The sequence below is a fragment of the Anopheles moucheti genome, chromosome 2 (assembly GCF_943734755.1).
Source record: "Anopheles moucheti chromosome 2, idAnoMoucSN_F20_07, whole genome shotgun sequence".
NCBI classification, from domain to species: domain Eukaryota; kingdom Metazoa; phylum Arthropoda; class Insecta; order Diptera; family Culicidae; genus Anopheles; species Anopheles moucheti.
The window spans coordinates 47,472,884-47,498,774 of record NC_069140.1 but is presented as its reverse complement, the minus strand read 5'-3'; the positions used below and the strand labels follow the sequence as shown (position 1 = coordinate 47,498,774).

At 41.7% G+C, this 25,891-nt stretch overlaps 1 protein-coding gene across 1 annotated transcript in view; it reads right to left on the bottom strand.

Moving 5' to 3' along the window:
* The window catches only part of LOC128310265 (uncharacterized), a 107,791-nt gene that overhangs the window by 25,691 nt on the left and 56,209 nt on the right, over positions 1–25,891 (bottom strand). Inside the window, exons 2-3 of the mRNA XM_053046866.1 lie at positions 22,736–22,858; positions 6,151–6,321 (exon numbers count right to left, since the gene is read on the bottom strand). Coding sequence (XP_052902826.1) covers positions 6,151–6,321; positions 22,736–22,858 — 294 coding nt within the window. The remainder of the gene's footprint in view (positions 1–6,150; positions 6,322–22,735; positions 22,859–25,891) is intronic.

Here is a 25,891-nt window from a genome sequence, read left to right as displayed (position 1 = left end):
AAGCGGAAATCGCCAGACAGCATAAGGAATAAAAAAGCCTGCCCAGAACAAAGCCACCGCTAAAGAGGCTTCAGATTTCGCTTGATAATAGCAATCGCTTCGAGACACTTCACGATGACGTGGACGTTGATGGCTTCGTGGCAGTGAAAGGGGATGGGAACGATAATAGAAACATAAAAGTAATCACATAACGAAAGCAAAATCTTCTTAAGCTCGATTAAACACGAGCAATCCCCGGCATGCAGCACTGCAGGGTGAGTGTTTTGCGTTTTGCAGACAGATGGCGCAGAAAGGCAGTAAAATAACAATAAGTGCCATATCACGCGAAGAGATACAAAAGGATCTCATGTGTGCTGGGTCGGGGAACGGGGAATCCGTTTCCGCATGCACCGATATGAAAGAAAAGCTAGTGGGGTACCGTCACGGGTCGTCTTTGGGATGACGTTATGTCCTTCCGTTCCGTTCCGTACGAGTGGAATGATGATGGAACGATATGACTTTTAGATGAAATCGTGATCAGAGTAGTTGGCTTGGGCACTGAAGTGCTTGGCTCGGGAAATTGACTTTGCATTGAGCGAAACTATTTATGAAATAACGTATGTGTTTAAAAGATAGACATGTAGCGTTTTTTCATAAAATATCTCTGAGGCTATCCTAATGTGTTCTAAACAGGATGCAAAAAGCGTTACCAGTTAATAAGGAATGGTCGACGAACAGTGGGCAACAGCGGACCATCGAAAAGAAACCTTAGTTATGAGATCTAAGGTCAAACGGTTCAGGAATATTCCGAGAAGATAGACTGTTTGAATTTAAATTTTACAGTGGAGGTCAATTGGATTGGAACAGCTAGATATTAACTACTATCAGGTGCGATTGAAGTTGTTAGAGTAAGATTTGTTTCGAACGAAGAACACTGGCGAACATTGGCGATTTGATAGATGAGGAGACATAGTTGACACGTAATTGCAAACGACAGGGTAACGTGTTCTATACTTCTTCCACCAAGGAGATAAGTATCGTTGATTTCTAAATATTTTTTAAGACTAAAATTCTTAAATGGTTCACGAGTGCATTCTTTCGAGATTGACGGTGTTCCAGTAAATGGTCACAAAAGAAGAAGCTATACGTTTAAACGACGATTGTCCACAGTTTTCAGTAAGAGACTCTGGTACGGCTTTAGGCTCAAATGGTGAAACTGAATCATGTACTCTGCGTCCTTCACCAAGACGAACCCCATTCTCGATTTCTCAACCAACTTTTAAAAGATTCTTCAAATTCTGGAAGATTCTTCAATTATTTTTAATAAAACTTTCAGGTTATTCAAGATATGATCGAAAAGTGTGTTACGCAAATTAATGTAGCGAATCTAACATTGTGGTTGCTAAAGTTGTGGACAGCTTTTATAGCAACGCCCAGAAGGCAGGTGTAGATCTGCCCAGGAAGACTTATCAAACAAAGAATTCAGCCATTTTGCTTTAAATTAAGTTATTTCCGTGATTATTTTTTTGAACATATTAGAAGCTTATTTTTTCCTGTTCCAGTGCTTTGTCACTTGATGCTTACATGAATTTGAACACAATTACTAGGAGAGTGAACATACTTCCATCAAGTTTTGCTAATTATATATTCTATCCAAGTGGAACAAAACCATTCCATAAAAAATAAGTTTGGCTGTGAAACAAAACTCGCTTCATCTGACATACCGTTTCAGTGCAGCAGCAACAGCAGCACTGTAATGATCCACCATAAAATTGCACTTTCTTAGTGCAAAGTTAAATGCGGATGGCCATCGTACCGGGACACGGGAAGCACGATTGAAGCGCAAGCAATAAAAGCTTTTGCGCCACTCTTAACAAACGCTCCGTACGTGCTGGGGCCCAAAACCGTGTCATCTCGCGCCTTCGGATGCATTGCGTTCGCTTTGGAGCTGGACATTTTTTATTCGAATGGAACCCTGAAACGCGTGACCCGTCGACGAACGAATGCCGGAAGTGTATCGAATCTCGACACGTACCGGGTGACACTAATGTAGCCCGTGAGCACATGTGAGTGCCCGTCCGCGGTGCAATAAACAGCAGCTCATTGACACATTGTGGCGAGAAATGTTTCCCGAGCAGTGGATTTTATTTAAAGAACATCAAATTGTTCCTTCCTTCGTATCGAACCGACATGTTTCGCTAATTGTTTTAAACCCACACAGCTGAACGGAGACATATTTGCCACTTCCGGGAAGAAAAGTCTGGAAGAATTTATTTATTCTTTGTGGAGTTCCTATTTTGTTTCCTCTTTGTGCAGTAATATTCGATTTAAAAATACACAAAAAACACATGCCTATACATTGAACTCTTTGTGTGGGTCTTACTGAAAAGCTTGCTTCTGCACATTGCTATCAGTTCGACTAAAGTGGGACGTGATTTGAATTTTTCCACTTGTCGTGAGAGATTTTATTTGCTCAAGTCATGTGAGCTGTGCACGGGAGTGCAATAAATTGAAGGCAAAACATAATGCAAAGGTTGCTGTGACCGTATAACGCGCATGAGCTTCAAGGGGAAGCTTTCATTTCGTTGGCTCACCAAAGCTTTGCAGTAGAACACATTTTAAGTACAAATTATGTGATTTGCTCTATCGCAATCATCGAAGTAACGATTTCAGCATCACATTCACCCAATGCATGCAATGGAGTGAACCAATTTTTTCCCCTAAAACTGTTTTAAATTCTCATTTAGGAATGCTTTAAAGAGGCTTGAAAGGATTATTTATACTGCTTTCGGCGTAAAAGTTATGTCGGAGCAGATAAAATTCAAGAGAAAAACAAATCTCCGATTGAAATTACTTTACTTGATTAAAACTTTCTGTGTGTGTTTCATAGCCGCTCTTGTTGCGGTTGCATGTCAGAAAGTGACGCCATTACATAAAGGACGGAGAAATAGATTCTTTTGGTCGGTTATTTTTTTTGTAACGAAACTTAATTGTGTAGAGTACAGCAATGTGTAAAGGTGTTCTAAAACTTTAGCCAACCACCGTGTCGTAAAAGCTGTACAAAAACGCACACACACACACACACACACACAAAGCATCAAGAACCCGTTCGTGTTGGAGGTATTTTTCCCCGAATGAAGTTGTCATATCGGGATGCAACTTTATCCACCCAGTATTGGAAGCCCAGAACGAAGGGACATATAGTTATGAAATTTTCGTTTCTTATCGTCCTTATCGCAAGACTTTTTCCTAACCCGGTGAAACCTGTCCGTGTGTGATGCGTGTTTTTTTTTCTTGTCCAATTTCTCGTGCCATGCTGTTGATCCGGAAAGATCCTTGTAAAGCTGTGTAATTTTGTTTAGCGATCGCATCGCAAGATATGCTGTACCAGACCGGTGGAATACGTAGCTCAATTCATCCTGAGAGCCGTTGGAAATGTTGAAACAGAGAACGGTTTTGAAGAGAAAAAAGGGTTTACGAATTGGGAAAGAGGTCTGGCCTGGTCTTCGAGGCTCCCCGTGTCGTTACCTCTCGTTCTGCTGCTATTTGCTATCTTTTTTACGTTGTTGTTGCACCAAACTCCCTTTCAATACCATGCCGTTCTTTGCCGCTTTACGCTGAAGACCATCGTCAAAGCCATAATACGCTGTCATGTTCAGTCAGCTCGTCAGTCAGCTTCTGAGACGAACCGAAAAGCGCACGAAAGAGTTTCCTCACCGGGTGCCGGGGAAACGTTTCGGGGAGTTGCGGGCACCAAACGGTGAACTTTTGTGTGCTCATAAATAAATTTTTGCTGCTGGGAATCCATTTTTCGTGCTTGTGCTTGCGGGTGACCGGTGAGGGACGGAAAGGCAGAAGCGGGAGAGGAAATTATATGTTACCTGGTACCTGGTACATCCGGCGTACGGGACTGGGATTTCGGGAAGGGCTAGCGCATTGCAAAAGCTTACCGCACCGGTAACGGTAGGAAGGATTATTTTTTGTTGCTTAATTTTATTTTTGCTCGGATAAATATTTTTAAAGCTTGCTTTCCGACATTCGCTTCTCGAATCCGCTCGCCACTGGACTGGTTTGCCATAATTACATGGTTTTTTTTTCGTGAAGTGATTTCATTCCAGCGAAGCTGTGCAAATATTTGTGAACAAAATATTGCGAGTAATTTAAAAATTTAGCTGCTAAAGAAAATCACCGTGCGTTAAATGTGCAGCCGGCCGTTTTACGTGAAAAAGAATGATAATAGATTACTCATATCGAATGGTATAATGTTTTGGTTGTTTGAAACTTAAAACATTACATTATTCATGAAAAACCAGACTAAATTTGTTTCAAAAATTACTTATACCATTAATAATTATAAACTTTTTTCTTTCTCTTTTATTTCTAGTAAATAGTAAGTAGCAACCAGGTGCACTCCACTAAGGTACGAAGTGGAAAGTTTCGTCGAACTCAGCAGTATGTATCAAGAAGCTAATTAGGGCTTTGCAAGTAACCGACAACTGTCGCTGAACTATGATAGTGAAGTAACTCGCTGCACGCCTCACTCTGTGTGGAACTCTTTGATGTTCATGCTCTGGTTCCATGATGGCGGTTCTAGGAGGGAGACTCCTTGAAACATTTTCAAGCAAAAGCATAAACCAGCAAACGCAACCACGCGCAACGGGTGCCGTATTCTGTGCTGTGAAACAGTTTCATTCACTTAATGAGGTAATCGAAACGGGCCACTAACATTTCTTCTGTTGAGTACCATTGAGTCGAAAGCTGCACAATGGAAATTAAAGAGTTTGGCGTACTGACGTTGGGCAAGTGGTTGGAAGTAAGTTCTTGCAAGGAACGTTTAAAGAATAGTTACATCGGAAAAGGTTGAATAGTAGAAGTCAAATGAAGTGTTGGTAAAGAGATGGTGTATTTGAATATCGTGTACATGCAATTAACCGTTTAATTTCTTCTTTATAATCGATAGCACTGAGAACTTCAGATCAAATGCTAATCGATTGAAGAGAATGACCTCAAAAGCTTGCGATGGAATGACATTTTAGCTCAGCATTAGTTTGCCTTTTCATCAGCAACAAAATGGCAATGGATTTTATTTCGGTATTGCTGGTACATTCTTCATTTCGTTTGAGTGAGATAAAACCTGACATTTAGCAACGAATATCATGATATTACACTGCACGATGTAATACACCAATTCCAATTCCAATAACCGATTCTGTAATACACGTATCATAACACTATGCAATGTTTAATACTTTAGGCGATTTTCGTTTTAAAATCTCAATGAATTTGAAAAGCGTTTCATGTTTTTACTCAAATTATGGCCGTTCTCTCGACAGTTTGTGTTTCCATAACATTGAACAAAGTGTATTGAGTTAGTTCATGAGCGATGGTAAAACCTCATACGCGCTGTTTCGAAAGTGAATATTTGGATGTTCCAGCATGATTTACTGTACTAGTTGATTCCGGCGATACCAGACGACCAGACGGGCGACTCACCCATTGCAGATGTTTACCAACTTCACAGTATTTATTTAAAAAATATATTGTGCTACTCGTAAAATGCTACGAGAAGTAGCATCCTCCTCGAAACATATCAGTAGCATTAACGGATCCGCAATCATTATGCCAAGGACATTATTCAATGACCTAATAGGAACATAAACAGCACACAGTAGGTGGTAACATGCAAAAGTAATTACAACATTTAGGCATCTGAGATAGCTTTAAGCTATTTCTTTATTAGATTGCTTTATCAATTTCGTTTACCATCAGTTACACATGTACCAATTATTATAAGCTATAAGAGCACATCGCTCTTTTCACACACTAAGAAAGGCTTTCATATGCTATCCTAAGCTTAGTTCCTGCATTATTGTACAGTCTATTCACTCAATGTTCCCAAAAAAATCTGATATCGCATCGCTTAAACGTTCTCATGGAGCTAATTTTGTTGTGCATAGAGCAGCGCCTCTTTCGCTCATGGTGCAACATTACTTAAATTATCTAATGTATAGATTTACACGAAAACCTAACCACTTAGTAAGAAACCATTTAATTGGCATACTGAAAACAACAGGCACAGTATGCTACCTTTCCGCTGAACAAATATTAGCTCGATAGCTGAAACAAAGGAGCTTTCGCCGTACCATCTCGCTAGCGCACAGTTTAACTTACCTTTCTTCGAGACGAAACCGCAGGGATGATCGAACAGGAAGTCCCGAAAATAATTACAATCCGGATCGATGCCCGGCTCCTTGCACAGACAGGTGGGCCGGAAAAATGGAAACGCCTGCAGCGTCCGGAGGGCGGCCTGACATTTCGTTACGGTAACCGTGCTGCAGGCAACTGTAAGGAGGAAAAAAGGACACGGAAAAGAACGAGAAATGAGCGAAAATGAATGCAGCAAAAACAGAACTTAGAGTCACGAACTCAGCCACGGGACAACAACAAGCCAGTTTTGCTGTTGAATGATTTTCCCACGTCTTCAGCAGTCGTTAAATTTATGTTGTATATTTTTTATATCATTATTCTGTAATGTTTTGCTTAAAATTGCCAAGGAAAACAATGCTGGAAAAAATGTACCATCGTTACGAGGGAGAAAGGTTCAGTTTTGGAAAAGGAACAAATTTTGGGAAGGATGGATGGATTTAATGAAACCCTATGTGAACTGTAAGTGGATCTTTTTGTCCTTCTTTCATGCGAAAATCGTCCCGTTCGTTTGCAGTTTATTCGTTATCTAGCAGCATTTACGCAAACCAAGTCTGGTGTCTTTTTATTGACCCGTGGCTAGTATTTTTTTTTTCGGAGGATTCTTTCCAGCTCTTTCTCCTGCTCGATATTATTCTTGGTTAAAGGTTTTTCACCTTTTTTTTTTGTTAGAAAACCCAAAAGTGTCAATGAAATTTTATGAGAACCTTTAACGAAAATCGAGGACGGTCATGGGGGTGGCGTCGGTTTTTTCGGATCGGGATTTTTGTGGTTTACCGGAACCTTGGCGCAGGTGGTGGAAAATGAAAATTTAATTCCTATTAAAAGCACTTCTCGTCCCCAAGCCGCTATGCATTGCGGAAGGTTTGGTGGAAATGTGGTAGACGGAGGAGATCGGAATAGCTTGGACTGTTTTATCCACTTATACCCTTGCGCGCTGGTACCTGTTTTAGTGAAGTTGTCAATATTAATCAATTTTGTCTGCCTGATGTTTCTTCAACCACTTTTAAAAATGTGCTATAGCACTGCACTTACTTTCGCACACCAACAAGCCAACCGATGGATGCACCAATCAATACCCGTATGCAGTGCGCAAGGGGTAGTAACACGGTAATACGTACGGAAGCTTTCAAATCGCTCAACCTTCGGCGGTTCAAGAGAATATTTTGAATAATTTATAAGCCTTTGCATTTGACAGTTCTACCATCGCGGTCTTCCGACGGAGACTCGCGACAGCATCCCGACTCATCCATCCGTCATGGTGTCCTTTTTCTGCCCCACAGCTTGTCCCCAATTTATTGGGCTTTGCTACGAGCTCAAGCATAAAATTGGGCACGGTTCAGGACGCGGATAGCTCCGTACCCGTATCCTTTTGCATCGCTGTCCGTGACCATGGGGAAATCCACCTAAGTTTTGTATACAATCACGCTGCAAGAAACAGAGGTGTAGTGGTAACAATATTTACTGCCACTAACATTCATACATTCCATTTCGTGGTACTGGTGGCTGCACGAAATGGTCTGAGAAACGTGACGTGTACGAATATTGATCGATGTGAGACTTGTTGAAAGGATGGGAATTGCTGCGATCATGTTTTGGGTAGTTTTTTTGCGTTACATATTTGCATAATTTAATGTTTTCCTCAAGGAGCATATAGCTGATAACATCATCAAAACTAGTAGAGCGCACGGTTTATTTTAAAGTTTTCAAAACAAATCGTAAAATTTAAGGATTTTGTATCGTGTAATGGTCTGAGCGATTATACAATATGTTATTATTGGAGTATTTGAGAGACTTTTGACCTCGTATAGTTTAGTGCTTTTAAAAAATCGTGCACAAGATTTTTCAATTTAAAATCTTTTAATTATTCAGGTATTTCACTTGCAAGCTATGGAGCTAGATGCCTACTCCGGTGTGTAGAATCCGTGGAAAAAAGAAACATGTTTCGCCAATATTCGCACTTCCTCTTCATCGTTCTCTTCCGTATGCTCTACCGAATCCTAGCTACTACTACTACTACTACGTCTTGTCAGGTTTTTCTTCATTATTAAAGCAAGGTGAGTCGAAATGTTTTGACTCTTCTCCCTATTTATCCGCTATTTAAACCATGCTTTCCTTCTTCAGATTTTGCTTCATGACTTCTCTCGTATACCTAGACTGTCCAGGACTGTTCTCACCGTGAATTAATTTCCCTTTTTTTGCCACATCAACAATGGTGTAAATTTAGGTAATAAGCTTTTGAATCAAAGAAGAATTCAATAAACATGGAGTAGGAGATTGATAACAAAAATTCAAATAAAAAATGCTAGCAACAAAACAGTACTTTGTATTGCTCGTACTATAACATACCGTTAGAAACAATGTCGTACAATAATAAACGAAGAGTTCGTTAAGCTTACAAACGTATTGGAATTTAGACACATTTGTTAAAATACTGTTCAATCCAATCATGGCATTGATATGTTTTGCACAGCCATAGCTTGATGAACAATTCCGAAAACTTCATTCAAATATACCGCGTCATGCAGTATAGTTTCGTTTGAGCTCAACAGGCGTGTCATTTGAAATTCATAAAGATACATAGCAGAACAAAAAACAGCACAAGTTTATGAATATACGTATCCTTCCATTCCCTGCACTGGTTCTAAATCCCTCACACACAGTCGGTAAAGAAGAGAAAAAAAAATCCAAGTCACTTAATCAAACCCGCTCCTCTCCAGCAACGATGGCAGGAATGAAAAATGATGTTTTTATCCTTTTTTGCTCCCAAAAATTCATAACGCTTCCCAATCTATTTGGTTTTCCTTTTCCATGTGCCCCATCAACGTTAAGTTACGAGCGTGCAAAATTAAGGATCACAATCACCGGTGACCGACTAGAGCGCTACACCACGAGAGAGCAATCGGGTATCGGGGCTGCTCAATGGGCCAGTTCAACCAGTTCTAGCGCTACCCGTTAACCCCCGTCGGTAGGCCCGTTTGCTGCCGGTAACATACCTTTGACCCCTTGGAACGGGGAAGCTATCTGCATAACGAAATAAAAATGAAATAAAATAAAATAACGAATTGACCTTCAACTGGTGCTAAATCGACGCTCGGTTGCCTCCCGGCCGTTGTGATGTGCCGAAACAGGGTTTGGTTTAGAGCGGTCGGGACCCAAAAAGTAGGACCCGAAAGGACATATGATGGAATCATTTTTCACTCCACATCGCACACACACACACACACACACACACACACACACACATATACACATGTATGCGCCACGTGTTTCGGGGTTCGGTTGCCATGTCTTGATTTTCCCACCACAGGCGGGAAGGCAATTATCGGCCGATAATAAATTATTTACAAGCCATATTTATGAGCTGCGAGGACGGTGGGTGGGTCTCCTGCTGGTGGGGTTCAAGATTGCGGTTGAGAAATACAGTTCCGTAGCTCATGTGTGTAGGTGAGTTTGGTTCACTTTATTTCTCCCATTGTTTCGTCATTGGGTGTTGAGAGGAAATGGTTTTGTGTAAGAGAAAAGATGAAACTTACATACAAAAACAGAATTGCTTCTAATAACACTATGTGTAAAGTACTTTCATAACAAAAGAAAATCGAGTGTTCGCGAACAAATCGCGGAACGATTTATGGCAAGTTTTTTTTTTAAACTGTTACGCGAATTACAATAGTTTTCCTTTGCTCTATGTGATCGCAGGGTTTTCAAGGTACAGTGGTCAAAGAATAGTCATTAATGGATTTTTTTCGGATTTAACAGGAATGTGCTGAGATGGATGATAATCCTTTCCATTTCTTTCAACATTTGCAAACTAAGAACACTCCGATTCAGATCAACCTTGACTTAAAGTCAAGATCTTCCTCGACACATTCTAGCTCAACATGGACAGTTTCCAGAAATGGTTGCAGTTTGCAACTTAAGTTTGAAAGCAATTTTATTTTTAAACATTTGTGAATGATACAACTGGATTTTACAAATATCTTCAGTCTTAAGTTAAAAAAAAACAAAATAATTCAATGTATAAACTGTTGTTAACATTGAATTAACGAATGACGCAGTCTTTTGAAAGCATTATATTCTATCCATTACGTTAGCATTCTGCAAAACCTACAAACTACACTTTCCCATAGCGAACGATTAGGTGTAGCCTATCTGATTTCAACGTTTTACTTAAGACTCTTGCTGGGAACCACCTACACTTTACAGGACGTGAAGAAGAATGTACAAAAAGAATACACAATTTATATTTCTACATGGAAGAAAGCAAAATTGGGTTTTAGGTTCGGGTAAACCACTACTGCTACTACCACTACTAGTACTACCACCACCACGCGCCAGAAGCCCTTGAATGCTTTAACAGTGTCGGTGGATTCATAAAAGACCATTAACTTTTGGTCTGCCTACCCTTTTGGGAGGGACGGTCCGCGAGCACCGCGGGAAGGTGTAATTATACTTTCACGATTTCGTCGATTTTCTCTCCTTTCGTGACGTTTCAAGGTAAGAATCGACCGGCGTGAATGTTCCTAGCCAGCGTACAAACGTCTTCGTAAATGCCCAGTGGCAAGCGCCCGCTTTAGCTGTAGACTATCGGATTGCGAAATCTACAACTGGAACCTTTACAACTAGCTTGCGCCCTGCTGCTGCCGGCGCGTATCCGTGCCAGTTTCTTCTTTGGTAGCAAGGCAATCGTTCGGTACTACCACCACAAGGCTCATTGCAAAAACGCTACGCAGCCGGACCATTGATTTTCTTTTGATTTAGCCTGTGTGTACTGCTGGTTTTTTTTTGTACGTTTCTTTTGCTCACGGCGTTTGCCATTTGTATCCATTTTATCCATAAGAAATGATGATTTTTTGTGTGTTGTGCGGTTGTGGTGCTAGGGTAGGAAAGGCAACTGAGTCCGGACGATCAACCATAACGATAGTAAGGGGGGTAATTTGCATGGATTTTGGATGGATCACCGGCTTACCAACACCAACAACCAAAAACCTGGCGTAGCAATGGCAAATGTTTCTACACCAGCACGGTGGCAGCGATATTGATTAGCTCAGCGGCTGGGACAAGCAAAACAAATCAGCAGCCAGGTTACTAGGGGTTGTTAAATTTTCATTCAGCGCATTCACTTAACGCAGGAAAAGTGTTTTGCTGGAATTTTATGAAAAAATATATATTTTTTAAATTGATGTTCATCGATTCAGATTTAAACAAGATTTTCTGACCAAAGTCCTCTTTTGTGTTTGAAAAAATCTAACAAGGGCGAAAAGAGCTATGGCACCGTCGTGAAAACTGCACACTTTTCACAAGTTACCCAGTATGTTTCATGCTCGGGTTCGCAACCTCCAGCATTTAGGAAAGCGTACTACATTTTTCTCGGAACAGCGCTGACCTACCTAATAGATGACATTAATCTGAAACTCGCTTCGTGAATTAACCCCTTGTTAAATAAAAACCCTAGCGGCAGGATAATGGGTAAGAAGTTCAAGCAACAGTAACTGGCAGGAGTAATCCGATTGCCGTTATTGACTCACATTAAGTACTTCCACCGAAAAATTAACCCACCTAAACAGGCCCATAAACCCACCTCTGGGAGAGTTGTTTTTGCCTCTCGTTGCTTGACCTTTCAAGTTTGTTTGTGGGCTGTTGCGTAAGTAAATGGGGGAAGGCAAAGGATTACAATGGTTAATAAATACGGATGGTGACAGACCGGACGAAGAAAATGGGAACATTTTAGTGTAGGATTTTTGGCGAAGCTGAGCTCGTGAAAAGGTGCAGACGCTCGATAGGTAATTACCGTTACAATAATTGAAATTGAAAAAGCTCATAAATAGAAGCATGTTATAAAACACTCGATAATTCCTTAATCAAAAAAATATTGAGGTGTTTCAAGAATTATGATCAACTTATTGAAGTAATTTTGTTTGAACGGGTACATCAAGTACTAGGCGTCTCCATCTGAATTAAATATTTCGATTATTAACGAACGTTATTGTTATATTATATCGTATAAATGATTCGAATGAAATTCAATTGAACTATTGAATAATTATTTAAAGCTCTATGAGTGTGTAGTGTAGGATTTTTGGCGAAGCTGAGTAACGGACGCTCGTGAAAAAGTACAGATGCTCGATAGAAAATTACCGTTACAATAATTGAAATTGAAAAAAGCTCATAAATAGAAACATGTTATAAAACACTTGATACATTCCTTAATAAAAAAATATTGAGGTGTTCCAATTAATTATGATCTACTTATTGAAGTAATTTTCTTTTAACGGGTACATAAAGTACTAGGCGTCTCCATTTGAATTCAATATTTCGATTAATTATGAACGTTATTGTTATACGATATCGTATAAATTATTCGAACGTTATTCAATTGAACTATTGAATAATTACTTAAAACTTTAAGAGACATAATTTCTATTTGTACAAACTGTCCTATATTCGTCAACATTATTATCATCATTAGTATCTCAGTTTTGTATTTGGTATATTGCACGTTATAACCACAAGAAATCATTTTTAACTTTTTAATAAAATATGCAGCGTTTTCTGATTATATAATACAAAAAATGGCAAACAAACAAAGTAACCTTGCTAAATCTCAATAATGATATAGCATGAAAACAGAAAATCAAAACTGCTAGAGTTGACACTGATACAAAAAAAATTGCTTGTTGCTTGAAACACAACCCTAGGGCATAAACTGCGAAAAAATAATATCATTACATACATCTAATCAACACAATTTTTATAACGTAATATGATGGCTGTTAACCCGGAGAGGATTAAGTTTTTAATGACCCACTTCGTGCATTTTTTTATGTACCATTTTCTTCATTTTCAATCCCATCCATCAACGTGAGAAATAATGCAAATGAAGGTGTTTAAAAACGTGCATCATTTCTGAAGACAGGGAAAAAAATCCTCGAAGAAAGATATCACCGAGACAGTTCAGACAGCTGCTGCTGAGACATAAAAAAACAGGTGCGTAGCGCTCGTTGCCGTCCATTTTCCTCGTTTCACTAGCGATCACGCCAAGTACGAGTGTCTCGCTGTGTTTTTCTTCCATGCTGTCCATCCGTTTTGTGCGACATTATCCTTCTTGCTATCTGCTTTGTTCCAACTTTCCCCCAATCAATGCTGGCGCACTTTAAGAACAATGACTTTCATGGGGTAGGGCAGAAAAAAGCGATGACAAACAGTGCGAAACCAGAATAGAAAAACGGAAAACTCCCCGCTGCAGAAGAAACTGTGCCAATGACAAATTGCTATTTACTGCCTTTTTCCTGGGGTTTCTTGCCTGTGCCGCTTCATGTACATCCAATTCCCCGGGATGCTGCCATAATGGGACACCGTTCTCGGAAGGAAACAGGACACGCAGACGATTATGTGCTTGCTCGCGCGTTTTGCTCACGCCTTCGATTGCATTAGCCGGTGCGCCCGGTGGTTGCACAAGGGCGGCAAATCGGGCATTGCCGGTCGCCGACACGAAGATGGCCGCACCAGATGGACGATAATGAATTACGGGAATAACGGTGACGGTTGCCAGCTAGGAAACAATAATGAATTTATTTTTGCTCAATTTCGTCCACAGCTAAATGAGTTCCTTCCACTTAATTTTCTCGCTCCGCTGATGTGTTTCGGTTTTTAACACCACTTATTGCGCCGTCGAGCTGGGTGGTTTTTTTTTGTGTCGCACCCCCAACTTGCCTTTTGTTTTATGTCGGGCCAATTTTGGTCCAAAACGCGTCCCAGCAAACGGGGAATGTGATGAAAAGCTGCTTTGCTACTTGCGAAGGAGCAAAAAATAAAATAATATAATGGAGTATTATAGGGATGGAGAAATACGAAGAAGTGAAAAAAAAATATCCCGCGGACAAAGCACTACACCGCAGCGGTTCAGCTACCAACTTAAATGCGATCGCTTCCCGAACACGGTATACAGTGGAGGTGCTGATGCACGGATGGCCGAACGGCGTGATTTGATGGTCTCGAAAGACACTTCTTCCCGGTGGTCCGCCCGTTGCGTCCGGCTGAAAGTCTAATGACGTGTAATTCATTGCCTCGAAACCATGGCACTTAAAATGTAATCGTCCAAGGTTTTTGCCCACGGCCGCGGTACGGTGCGGCAAGCGCACACCGAAGAACCGAAAACCGCAATGAAAATGGTCCGGAAAGAAAGCGAACACCAGAACCCATCAGCAGCTTCATCAAATTGAAGCGCCATCGAAGAGATAAATGAAGCGGTGGAAAAGTGAAAACTTCACTGTCCCTTTGGTGTTGTTCGTTCGGCGCGCCATGCGAAGGTCTTAATTTACCTAATTGAGAAAGTCAATTTGGCAAACCATTGCTCGAATGGTTGGGAGTGGGCCACCGTGCATACCTTAGAATGAACGAAGGTTGTAAAATAGACCGCAACATTCTTTTGGTTTGGGAACCTCTTTGGTGAGCCAGTTGGAGAATAAATTTCGACGTCACAAAGAGAAAATTTTCACAATTATGGGTTAAATTTTCCATTCTTTAAAGAGCCCACCGCTGTGTGATTAAATGTTTGGAATGCATTCAGAAAAGAGCTTTCGAAATCTGTTTTAACTTTGTGCAAAGCAAACGGTACCTTTTGTGATACACATCTCACACGATCCATCCGAACCCTACCACACATTAACTTTGTTAATATGTCCACGTGCTCGTAGCTGCAAAACATCGCGTGAACAGCGCTTCCTGTTTGCTCGGTAAACTTTACAGCACTGTTTTGTGATTTTAAATTAACTCAAATTGTCGTCGGAAAAAACCCGGCAGTGGGTTAAATATTTGTTCATTGAATTAACGTCCCAATACGACACCGGGAACGCTCGGCACAGTGCCCGTTTGCCTTTCCATCCCCAATGGCTGGGGCTGAATTTCCCGCATGAAGCAGGCACGTTTGGCCGTATCATCAATCACCCCGTACACCGAAATGGCCGGAATTCTTGGAAGCGTACGTTTAGCCCAGCTCAATCCAGCTCGTGACATGACAGGACACCGAAAGTGTCAAGTGTCAGGTTTATCAGCTCCAATGGGAGCTCATTTCCTCTGTCCAAACGGGACATAAATGCGTGAGCAATGAAACAAACATGAACAAACCGAAGAAGAAAAAAATCGTGAAAAACCTCCAGAATTGTACCCCGGGAGAGAAGCGGCACCAGTGCGCTCCACACAATGTTACGATGTGAAAATGAAGTGAAAAGAAAAGAAGCAACATCAACAAAAAAGGCATCACCCAAAACACCACTAATGAGCAAAAGCATTCGCTTCTAATGATCGACTAAACGAAGCGACCACTTAAGCGCCAGCCAGGGAAACCATTTCGGAAGCTGAGCGTCACGGCAAATGCAAAAGGCGATTACGCGCGACCTGGCAGAGTCGCGAGAAAGCTAAACGCAAACTGATTTATCGACCTTTTTCTGATGGGTTGTACCAGGGGGTAAGCCAAAACAAAAAATGAAGAAAACCATAATGTAGTCATACTGTACTATCGATGTTTCGAAGCGGACATGCACATTATTAGCGCGCGGCAGAAAGTACCGGAAGACGTAGATATTATGAGCTTTTCGACGTAGCGGCTGATGAAATGAAGAGACCCAATTCCAGCACTTACAGATAATACTGCGAATGGTGATCATCACGCGATGCTCTCAGAGTGGTTTGGCGTTTGGATTGGGAGTGAATCTTTTGCGCCAGTCGATTATCGGAGTTCCACAGACAATTGCCGAATTTATCGATCTGTTTGCAATCTAGAGAAAGATGAACAATAAGGTGGCGCTGGGGAACCCATTTCCAGGACAAATTTCTCAGCAGATTTTCAGAAAAGTGCAGCAATGTTCTTTACAGCCCAAAGACACTTTGTCTCACATCTGAACAGTTCTGCTCGCTTTGATGAGACCCATTGAAAGCACTACAACATGACGGTAGCAACGGTCACATTTCCCTGTCAACGTGAATTTCATCTCTTCAAGTCTTCATCGAGTGATGACGGACGCTTCCAGACGGGGTGCTTGATGTCCGGTTTCAACTCGCTTCCTATTCCATCATCTTCACACCATTCATTGTATGTAAAACACCTTTAGCATTTATGTCGCTGGAACATTTCGTCACACCTACCGGCTTGACGCTTGGATTGACTCCATCAAAAGGCCTAGGTTGTACGAGAGCGGCTTCCATACGGATCGGTCCAAAATGTCCTAGCTTTATGTAACGGCTTATATTCCACCATTTTTTTTTTCCTTTGCGGAACAATGACGTTGAAAAGGGGCAGGCATGAAAGTAGCAGGTTCAAACATTTATTGACAGTTTCACACTGCACGGAGGCACACAAACACACACGCACACACAAACACAAGGGATTGTCATCGACCATCGCGTACCCACCGCCAGGCTCGTGCGGGACGTGGGCTGGACGTGTATTAATAAAATTGTCACTGTCACGTCTGTCGCAATCAATTTCATCTCGGCCGGTTTGGGGCTGTTTGTTTGGCTGTTTAGGTAAGTTTGATTACGGAACGCAGGAGACATCGGGCCGGGTGATGGATTTAGGGGAATGAACAGAGTGGTTTTGCTAAACAGTTTCACGAAACAGACCGATGTACCGTCAATTAGTTCCATTTGCTTCATCTTACATATGATTGACAAGAGAGGAAAGAAGGAAGAGAAGGTATAATTTTTCATGTATCAATACACAGGGCAGTGCTTTTGTTGACAATTTATGTGACAAAGCCGAAAATGTAAATTAAATCATAGAATAATAATAATGGTCATCGTTATTAATATTTGATTGTTAACAAATCGATGCATTTGAAGGATAAAATACAAATTAGTGTTTGGAATTATGCAATTGTCTAACAGTTAGTGGCACTCTATATTGATTTGTTCAGTATTGTATTGTTTGTATAAGAAATTTAAAAAATTACAAATAATCCTATTTCTACATGACAGTCAACAGGATCCCCATTAACATCGTCATCATCGGTAGCATCTCTATTTTGAAACCCGAAACCAACGTGTAGAATGCATCCCTATGATTTCATCAAAAAGGTACATCTTGTACATCTTGTATAGCATCACAGGACATTTAATCTGTATCATCATCATCATTGCAACTATTTAAAAAAAGTTCAGATTCAATTGCTCCTTGTACTAAACTGTAACAAATCAACAAATATATCGTTCCCAGAAACTGTACCTAAATATAAAGTACGAAAATGCCTTGTCCGTTTCAGGGAAATTCAATAAATAATCATCTTCCGTGAGGACATGCTGATCAGACCGATTCATTTGACAGCAATTGATTCTGACCGATTTTTGCCACTGTCCTATTTCGTGGAATATTCCACACCTCACTGTATCTTCCCCGTACCACCGGACGCCCATCGTCCGGCACATTCATTTTGTGTCGGTTGATATGCAAATTTATGCTCGTAAAAGTTTTGCGATTGTAGCAAATAAATGTCCACCAGTAGGGCATGGGTTGCAAGATGAACTAGCCGTGTATCTAGCGAGCGTCTCCGATCGGTTCGTTTGCATTCGGTTATATTTTACATCGAAATCAAATCGAAACAGTCAAAAAGCGCAAGGTACGGGCTTCGAAACGGGCGCACTGAAAAACGGAATCGGCCAGCGGGAAGAAATAAACCTCAGAGCGAAAACATGCTAGCGATGCCGTTTTCAGTGGCGAAATACATTGATACACTGCCGGCTGGTTGGTGTTATGTAGGATGTCATTTCGGGACGTCCGACCAATCAAACACACGGTTCGCATTTGCTATCCCATGCCATGCCCCGGCAGCCAAGGAAGACAACTATCGCAAGAAGGCAGTTACATGGGATGTGGCACACGGACTGGGAGAGAGAATAAAAAAACCGAACTGACTTAATACTGCAGTCCGATTACGGACAATGCTTACGTAAGCGGTAGCAGCAAACGGAAATCGCCATCACTACCATCCGTTCCAGTTGGTCGTCCGGGTACGAGTGGCACTTGGGTCCGACTTGGCTACCAAAGTGAACAACACGGCCCAGGTTGAGGTTATACCGGAAATTCTCAGACGAGTAATGTCTCAAGAAGGTGGACTCACGGAGAAGCAAATCGAGCACATACTTTATAGCGATCGATAGAGGCGAAGTAAAATCAATACCACTGCCCTGTGGTATTCCCACTACAAGCTGCAGGTGTCTTTCGTTGCAATTCTACTGCAAATAGGACTGCTGACTGTGTGCAGTCGAGTTATGCAAGAAAAATCGATCGAAAAGAAGTCTTCCTAAATAATTGAAGATAGTTTAATATGCAGATGGAACGACCTGCGCGAACCAAGTCCCTAAAAAGCAATGCAAAATCTGATTTACGAACTGTGCCCAAACTGGAACCATTTTTTACTAATGGAAAATGCTGGAAGCAAAAGTTGTTGCGAATTTTGCCTGAAAATTATTGATTCAAATGTAGGGTTTTTCGAGTGAAAATACTACAGGGGTTTCATGGTTCAACTTGCAAGCTTGCCACCGTTACGAAAAGCTCAACTATTATTTATGTGGTCATTATCAAGTCATCCAGTATCGGATATATTTACATTCTTTGAAATTCAAATTCTTTGAGAAGTTTTCTAAATTACCACATTTGCCGTGCGTTCCATCCACCATGTGTCATGTGTGTAAGCTTTGTGCAGAATTTATAATCAATTAGTAATTAAAGTTAGGACAATCAAGTTCAGATATAAAAAGGGCGAAAACTAGTTTCGAATTTACAGCAATTTTGTAGTTCAAAATTAATTTTAAGTTGAACTAGGATTTGTTGAGGTGTGATGTAGAATACTAACACATCTTGAAGCTTTGCAATGGTGAATGTGGAAAAGTATTAATCAAGACCAATATAACTTTAATAAAAATAGGGTTAAAATGTCTGTTTATTAAGACTACTATAATAAAACTCAGTCCTTTTATTATTTAGTGCTATCCCAACATATATAAACCAAGTATTTTAAAACAGGTACGAAACATCCATCGTAAAGGTAAGATTTGCATACAGGGTTGATGAACAATAGAGCCGAATCGGCAAATCATACCCAAAATAATATCAATGCATTGTAAGAAGGCAAACAATCCAAAATCCGTTGAATAATCAAGAGCTTTACTGCAATAAGGGAACACTAATATGGGTGAATACTACACAGGTGTAACAACATTGGAGCCTAAGCATACAGTGAACTATCCGCAAACACACACACAAAAACTAGTTATCCCAACTTTCAACAGGTTGCACCGTAAGCCGAATGCCATGTCCACCATGGAAACTTTCTTTTGTGCGTAGGTTTAGCGTTTTCCAAAATGGACATCCCTTCACAAAGGGGACCAGCTTACATGGCATTTTGTTGCATTCTAAACAGCCGGCATTGTCTTCCTTTTGCCACCAAGTGGCCGTGCACTGCTACGGGGAAATGTCGAAATTTCATCATCCGCAGATTACATCCCAAATCTGTGCCATCAGCTATTTCCCATTCGCTCGTATCAAATGAAAGACTCGTTTTGTTGCCCTCATTCTGATAGCAGTTTTTTTTTGTTGTTACTAGCCTTTCTGCTCCTCTCGTTCATCCTTTTTTCACGTCCGTTTGCTTACAATGCTCCCAGTGATGACGATGATAATGATGATGATTCATTTGCATATTATTCTCTAACCGGTCGGGTGAGTGTTACGCGAAAGGAGGGAAAGGTAAAATGATGCAATGCATCGATATTTGCGCACATTGTGAATCCTTTGGAGATCCTTAATCTCACAAGCAAACAGCGTACGGATCCGGTCGTGCTCCATCGCACTTTCTGTTTCCAACGTTCTCGCACTGGTACCTCATTAAAATGGTGCTAGCGACACGAGCCATATTCAGCGCTAAAAGTGACACACCAAGCCGAACCCCTTTTTGTTTCGTTTTGCCCGTGACTTACTTACTGTAACCCGTCATCTTCATTCATGACTCTATTTAACGCTGGGTTCGGCTGCCCACATTCCCATGCTCGTGCTTGGCATTCGGATCGTACTTCCAGCTTTGGCACTTTCCCACAGGGATCCGGGTCTATTTTGTCCGTTCCATTTAAATGTTGAGCAGAACCCCGTGTGCATTCACTAGGGTCCAGATTTTGCCCACTGACCACATGTCCACTGTGCCTGTTCGTTAACGGAGGGAATTCCGTTGGTATCATCGTGGCCGTGGCTGGTTAGCCTTTATCGGAAAAGTTGTCCGTCCTTAGGGTAGCCCAAAAAAAAAGAGAATCCAGAAGAAAACATCCACCATTCTGTCCAGCAACTTTAGACATGCTCGGTTTAGAAATACTACCCAGAGGCGGGCAACGGCAAAAAATGTGTCCACTGAAAAACGGGCGTTGTGGAAGCGTTGCATAAATTTGCATACATTTACCGTATGGCACCATGCGAGTAGCAGCTTTCGAGAGAAATTCTCCGACCAATGGGAATGGAACTCGTCCAGCACCAACCTTTTTGCCGCTGGATGGATGGAGTTGATCAGAATCTTGCCGTCAACAAGCAGGAAGCGACAGAGGCTCTCGGCCCCTTTTTGGAGTGGGCAAGTACTTGAACTTGATACAGTTTGCCGCCTAATACCTGCACTGCTTTGTTGTGTTGTGTGGGGGGAGGGATGAAGGTGGGCCACATCACGATACCACTTCCAGCCAATGACAGTGTCGTGGGGAATGCCTTATCTTTGTCCCTGTTCCGTTCCAGATACACACCCGGTGCTTTGTTCCGGGCTGAACCGAACGAAAGGTTCTTAAGGCTTTGGTAACGGATTTAACCACCGTGCGAGAATGTACCGCCGAAAACTCGCACACACTCACACACAGCCGCGTGCTCGTGTGAGCATCAGGCCGGGTGTTTTCCGTACTCCACGATGGGGTTAAGGGCTTCTTTTGATGGGGAAAGAATATTAATGACTTTTAAGAACGCAACCGGTCTGCCGGTCGGACGGGCACATCGGCCAGCACTGCTGATGCTAAACGGGCCGGCGTTAGACGCAACCGGCAGTAGTGCCACTTGAGCGATCGTTTAAACTTTAGCTGCAGCCGTGCAGTTGCAACATCCGGTGCAGGAGCGCTCTTCAAGGCGATAGGCGATTAGGGGATGACTAGCTTAAAAAGCCAACCCGTTTTTCGCATCTTTATTTCCAATCAGCATTGTTGAGGATGATTTAACAAAGCGTGCATGCCGAAGGGCAGTTAAAGTTTATGTCGACAGTTCCTTCCCGCTATTGCGTTTATTAATCCTGAATCATTATTACGCGCATTGTGATAGCCAGTATTTTACGGCTATCGATTGAGACAACGGTGACGTTCACGTTTAGTGAGGGAACTTTAAAGTTATGCAGTGTTGAGTAAAGTTTTATGTTGTGCTTCCCGGACGCGTTTCGGTCTTTCTTTGTTTCTTGTTCTTGTTTTTGGTGATTCACCCGCTTTCACAAATCACCCCAGTAAGACGACCTTCGTCACATTATGCAGCTTAGATTTTTCACAATATTACATCGTTAACGTACCGTGTAACCTGTAGAACCTCTTCCCATCCCGTTTACCCGTATCCGAATGAGCGCATTTGTGTTTCTCAAGGTGCATGTAACCGAGCGGAAGGAAATACACGCAAACTCGACACCAGCGCAGAACCTTCTCACACGCGTACAACCATGCAGACTTTGTGGCGTCTCCTTTAATTAAACTCCCCGTGGCTACGAGGCGGCTACGCGAGGAAAAGCGGTTGTTTCCTTTTTTCCCGTAACCGGCACAGCGTGCAGCTGTGCAGCCGCACTGAACTCGCACAAATACACCCATCCAACCGGGAAGGAGTGCATCCCGGGCCCAACCGCGATAAGGACCTGGAACGTACATTCAAGTGGTTGGAAAATAAGCGCAGCGCACGTCTTGTTAGCTGCACCATTCCAGTTCTTCCGAAAGCGTTTGGTACGTGCATGCGAATGTTTATCTGGCGTACGGGTTGTGTTTGTTCCATTTAGTTTGCATTTTTACCATTTGACATAGGGAATGCAGAGGACAAAAAACACACACATCTTGCGCCCTATCATTACGAACGACAAATAGACAATGGCATGGCGTGAAACTCCACAGAGGACAATCGTTACTGCCGCTTCATTCGGCGCATAGACGTGTTGCATGCTGAATGTGGTTGAGCGTTTGGTAAAATGAAAGGTTTTTCACAAAAAAAAACTGTTAGTCTTTTAGATTCGATCAAGAAAAGGAACCAAAAGAAATGAATGACAAACCTCGTTTACTGCAGAAATAGCGAGATCTAGTGTTGAACACTTTGAAAGTTTGATTTGAAGTTAAAATTTATCAGCTTCCCGAAAATGCAATGAAACAAGACAGAAGACACATCCTGCTAATGATTTATAACAATTGAGATTATAAAAGTTTGAAACAATTTCTCTAACCCTTCAGAGCACATAAGGGAACAATCATTAGCCATCGATTAAACAAATAGGTTTTGCGGTTTTTGCAACACTTTACTTACCCGGCACTGGCCCACAGACGCGCGGTATAATCTCCAGGATGGCTGAACATGACGGGTCCTCGAAGCACAGCTGTCGTGCTAATATACAATTTAAAATAGCTATTGCAGTCTTAATATTCGATCCTGCAACGAAAACCGAGAGCATACGAAAAAATGGGGGAAAAATTAGTGAAAAAGTTATATAGGATTACAATGGTTTTTGGAACACTTATGGTTCTCGTCCGACGGCACACTAGACGGTTGTTAAACAAATTAATAGCTCTATGAGCGTTAATTACAAACATACACACACCGAAGGAGAGCCAATATGCTGTAATCCTGAAGCCAGCAGAAGAACTCATGCATGAGCGATAGTACAACGGCAGTCGGCTGCACTGGACGGTGGTTTCGTTGCTGGCGGTCCGTGAAGTTTGGAAAACACCGTAACCGGTCCGGATTTGCATCTAGCGTGGTGCAGCTTTTAGCGTGATTTCGTGTTCCTTATTCTTACTTACTGCCCAAAAATCTCAACTACTTTCTACTTCGTCCCGCCATTGGGGCTGGAAGAGAAGCCTTCCATCGGCTCCACTCACGAATACGCAGACCGTTCACGTTGGCTGGTCCCAAACCCCAGCGGCTAAGCGTTATTGCGTGCGATATATGTAGTACGCGCGAACGATAGGGCTGAACAGTTGGAAGTGCGTGGACGAAGCACATTAGCTCGGGGCTAGCAGTTGTCGTGACTGATGAGGAACTACAAACCCGGCGTAGCCCCAGTGTATGGGGCAAGGATCGGCTTTAGCAGTAATCAATTCACGCCTTCGTGCAAACGCGGTCACCACCGGAAAGACCGTTGGTTGGCTGTTGATTAGCGGTGCTAAAATTAATACCAACGGTGACACTGCCGAAGGGGCTGTGTAGTTGTTTGCTTCGAGCTAAAATGGCCACGGGGCAGTGCCTGTACGATTTCCCGTGTTTTGTTATTTGTAGCGTGATCTTTGGCGTTATCGGGCTTCGGAAGGTCGAACGGAAGGCGATTCTTTTACCTGGGCACCGTTACACGTGTGTGGTGCTATTTACATGGCACCGCTGAGTACCGCACATTTGGGTAGATTAAATAATATTCAAGCTATACAGAGCGCCACACAAAACGGTGTGTGTTGAGATATATTTTAATGTTAGAAAAAATATATTATAACGGAAGATAATTTAAATAATCATTTTCTAATGCATCCCAAGAAAAAATAACATATCTGATCAGTTGATTTAATTCATGAGTTAAACGCATTTTCGCTCTATTTTTAATTCATGAGTTAAACGCATTTTCGCTCTATTTTTAATTCTTGAGTGATTACTTGAAAATGATAATTGGAACATGAAAGATTGGAAAATTCTCTCGCTAGTTTAAATTGTTATGAATAAACCTGAAAATATCATCATGAATGCTCCATCCACTTACTCGCTTTTTCAGCTGTCTATGCTAATTACTGGAATTCCAGCTAAGCTCCTTACAGTTCGACTAATTGCCTTCACTTTACAATTTACAATATAATTTTGTACCGCTTCTATTTTTTGTTTCATATTTACTAATATTAGATAACATGATATACAAGACGCATCATTTGCCAACAATTCGTGCGCAAAGTTTCCTCAGAAGCACATTTTAATGTACTTCCCCATGTAGCAGAAATGTTTGGAAAACTCCTAGTGTTCATGTACACGTTTAAGACAAATATTATTATAGTTAAGTTTAAGGAAATTGACAAATGAATTGACGAAACATGAGTTGCTGGCCGTGATTAAGTTGTGCTCTTCTGCGGTTATATTGCATTGCAACTTTTTACCCTAAAACCTTCCATTGGGGCAGGGATTATTGATTTATCTCCGTACAAATAATCAAACATGAATTTCGTATAGAATGTGTAACCTCTTTAGCTTAGCATTAAATGTTCACAGAATATTTTATTACCCAACTTTAAACCAAACTTCAGTGCATTAAGCTCCGTAACTATTATTCTGTCACCTTACACCCTCATGATTGCATGTTTTAAATACCATTGAAACTCAAAATATGTATGCTGTTTATTGTTTTGTGCCGAATAAAAAACTGCTCGAGAAAACGCCCCTTTAAAAAGTACATTCATTTTGAAGTCAGCCGAAGAAGTTCCCAACACCACCCAGTACAGCGGAGCAAGCAGGCCAGTTTTGTTCGCCTCATCAAGTCAATAATAAATTTAACGATCATAACAATGCCACTTTACGACTGGGTGGCTCAGCAGCGAAGAAGACCGAACGAACGAACGAATGAAAAAAAACAAAAAAAGAAAATGGTTACATTTTACGACTGTTACGAAAGCGACGGATCGATTGCCCGCCACCACAATGTACCAATGCGAAGGTGTACCGTGCCGACAATATGACGAAACGACAGGTAGTAAACGTGTAGTACGCGGCGTCGGTCGGTCCCGAACTTCCAACGGAGCGATTCCAAAAGGGTAGTCCGCGAGTTCTTGCGAGTTCGCTCGTGAAGGTAAAGATGAAATCACCACGATAAGACGTAATCAAACCAGCGGTAGAAACCAATTGGTACACCCTTTTTTTCCATTTCGTCCCCACCATGCTTTGTTGCGTAAATTGGCACAAACCACAGTATGCGTGTTTGTGTGTGAGAGAGTAAGTGAGAGAGGTTGCCATCATTCTTCAGTTGGACGTTTTGTCATGTAGGTTGTGTGCGTGCGTTGTTGCCGGTTCTCACCTCATCACCTTCGATTATGCAAGCATATTTTTTTCGCATCGCTTTAATGACTTCCTTTACGCATTTTACATGCGTTCCGGTAGTGTGCCACTGGCAGCGCCTGAGTAGCTGACTGCTGTGAGTGACTAATTGATTCGGGACTTCCGACCGTAAGCAAACATTCTACATTTCCCAACACCATTTAGCAGCGTGCGTAGCCAAGTAAGAGCTTGCTAAATGACTTCCCTCGAGGAGCGACAGGATTATCGACCCGCACCGAATTACAACCAAACAACAAGCAGAAGCACTGAAAACTCTTTCCAAACCAGTGTCGTAGTTTACATCGGTAGTCAGTGTCGGTCTCGTCCCAAAGGCTTACTTGCGCTGTGTGGCTACATTGTTATCCCATTTGAACTACTTCATTACACCCCAAACCCAGACAG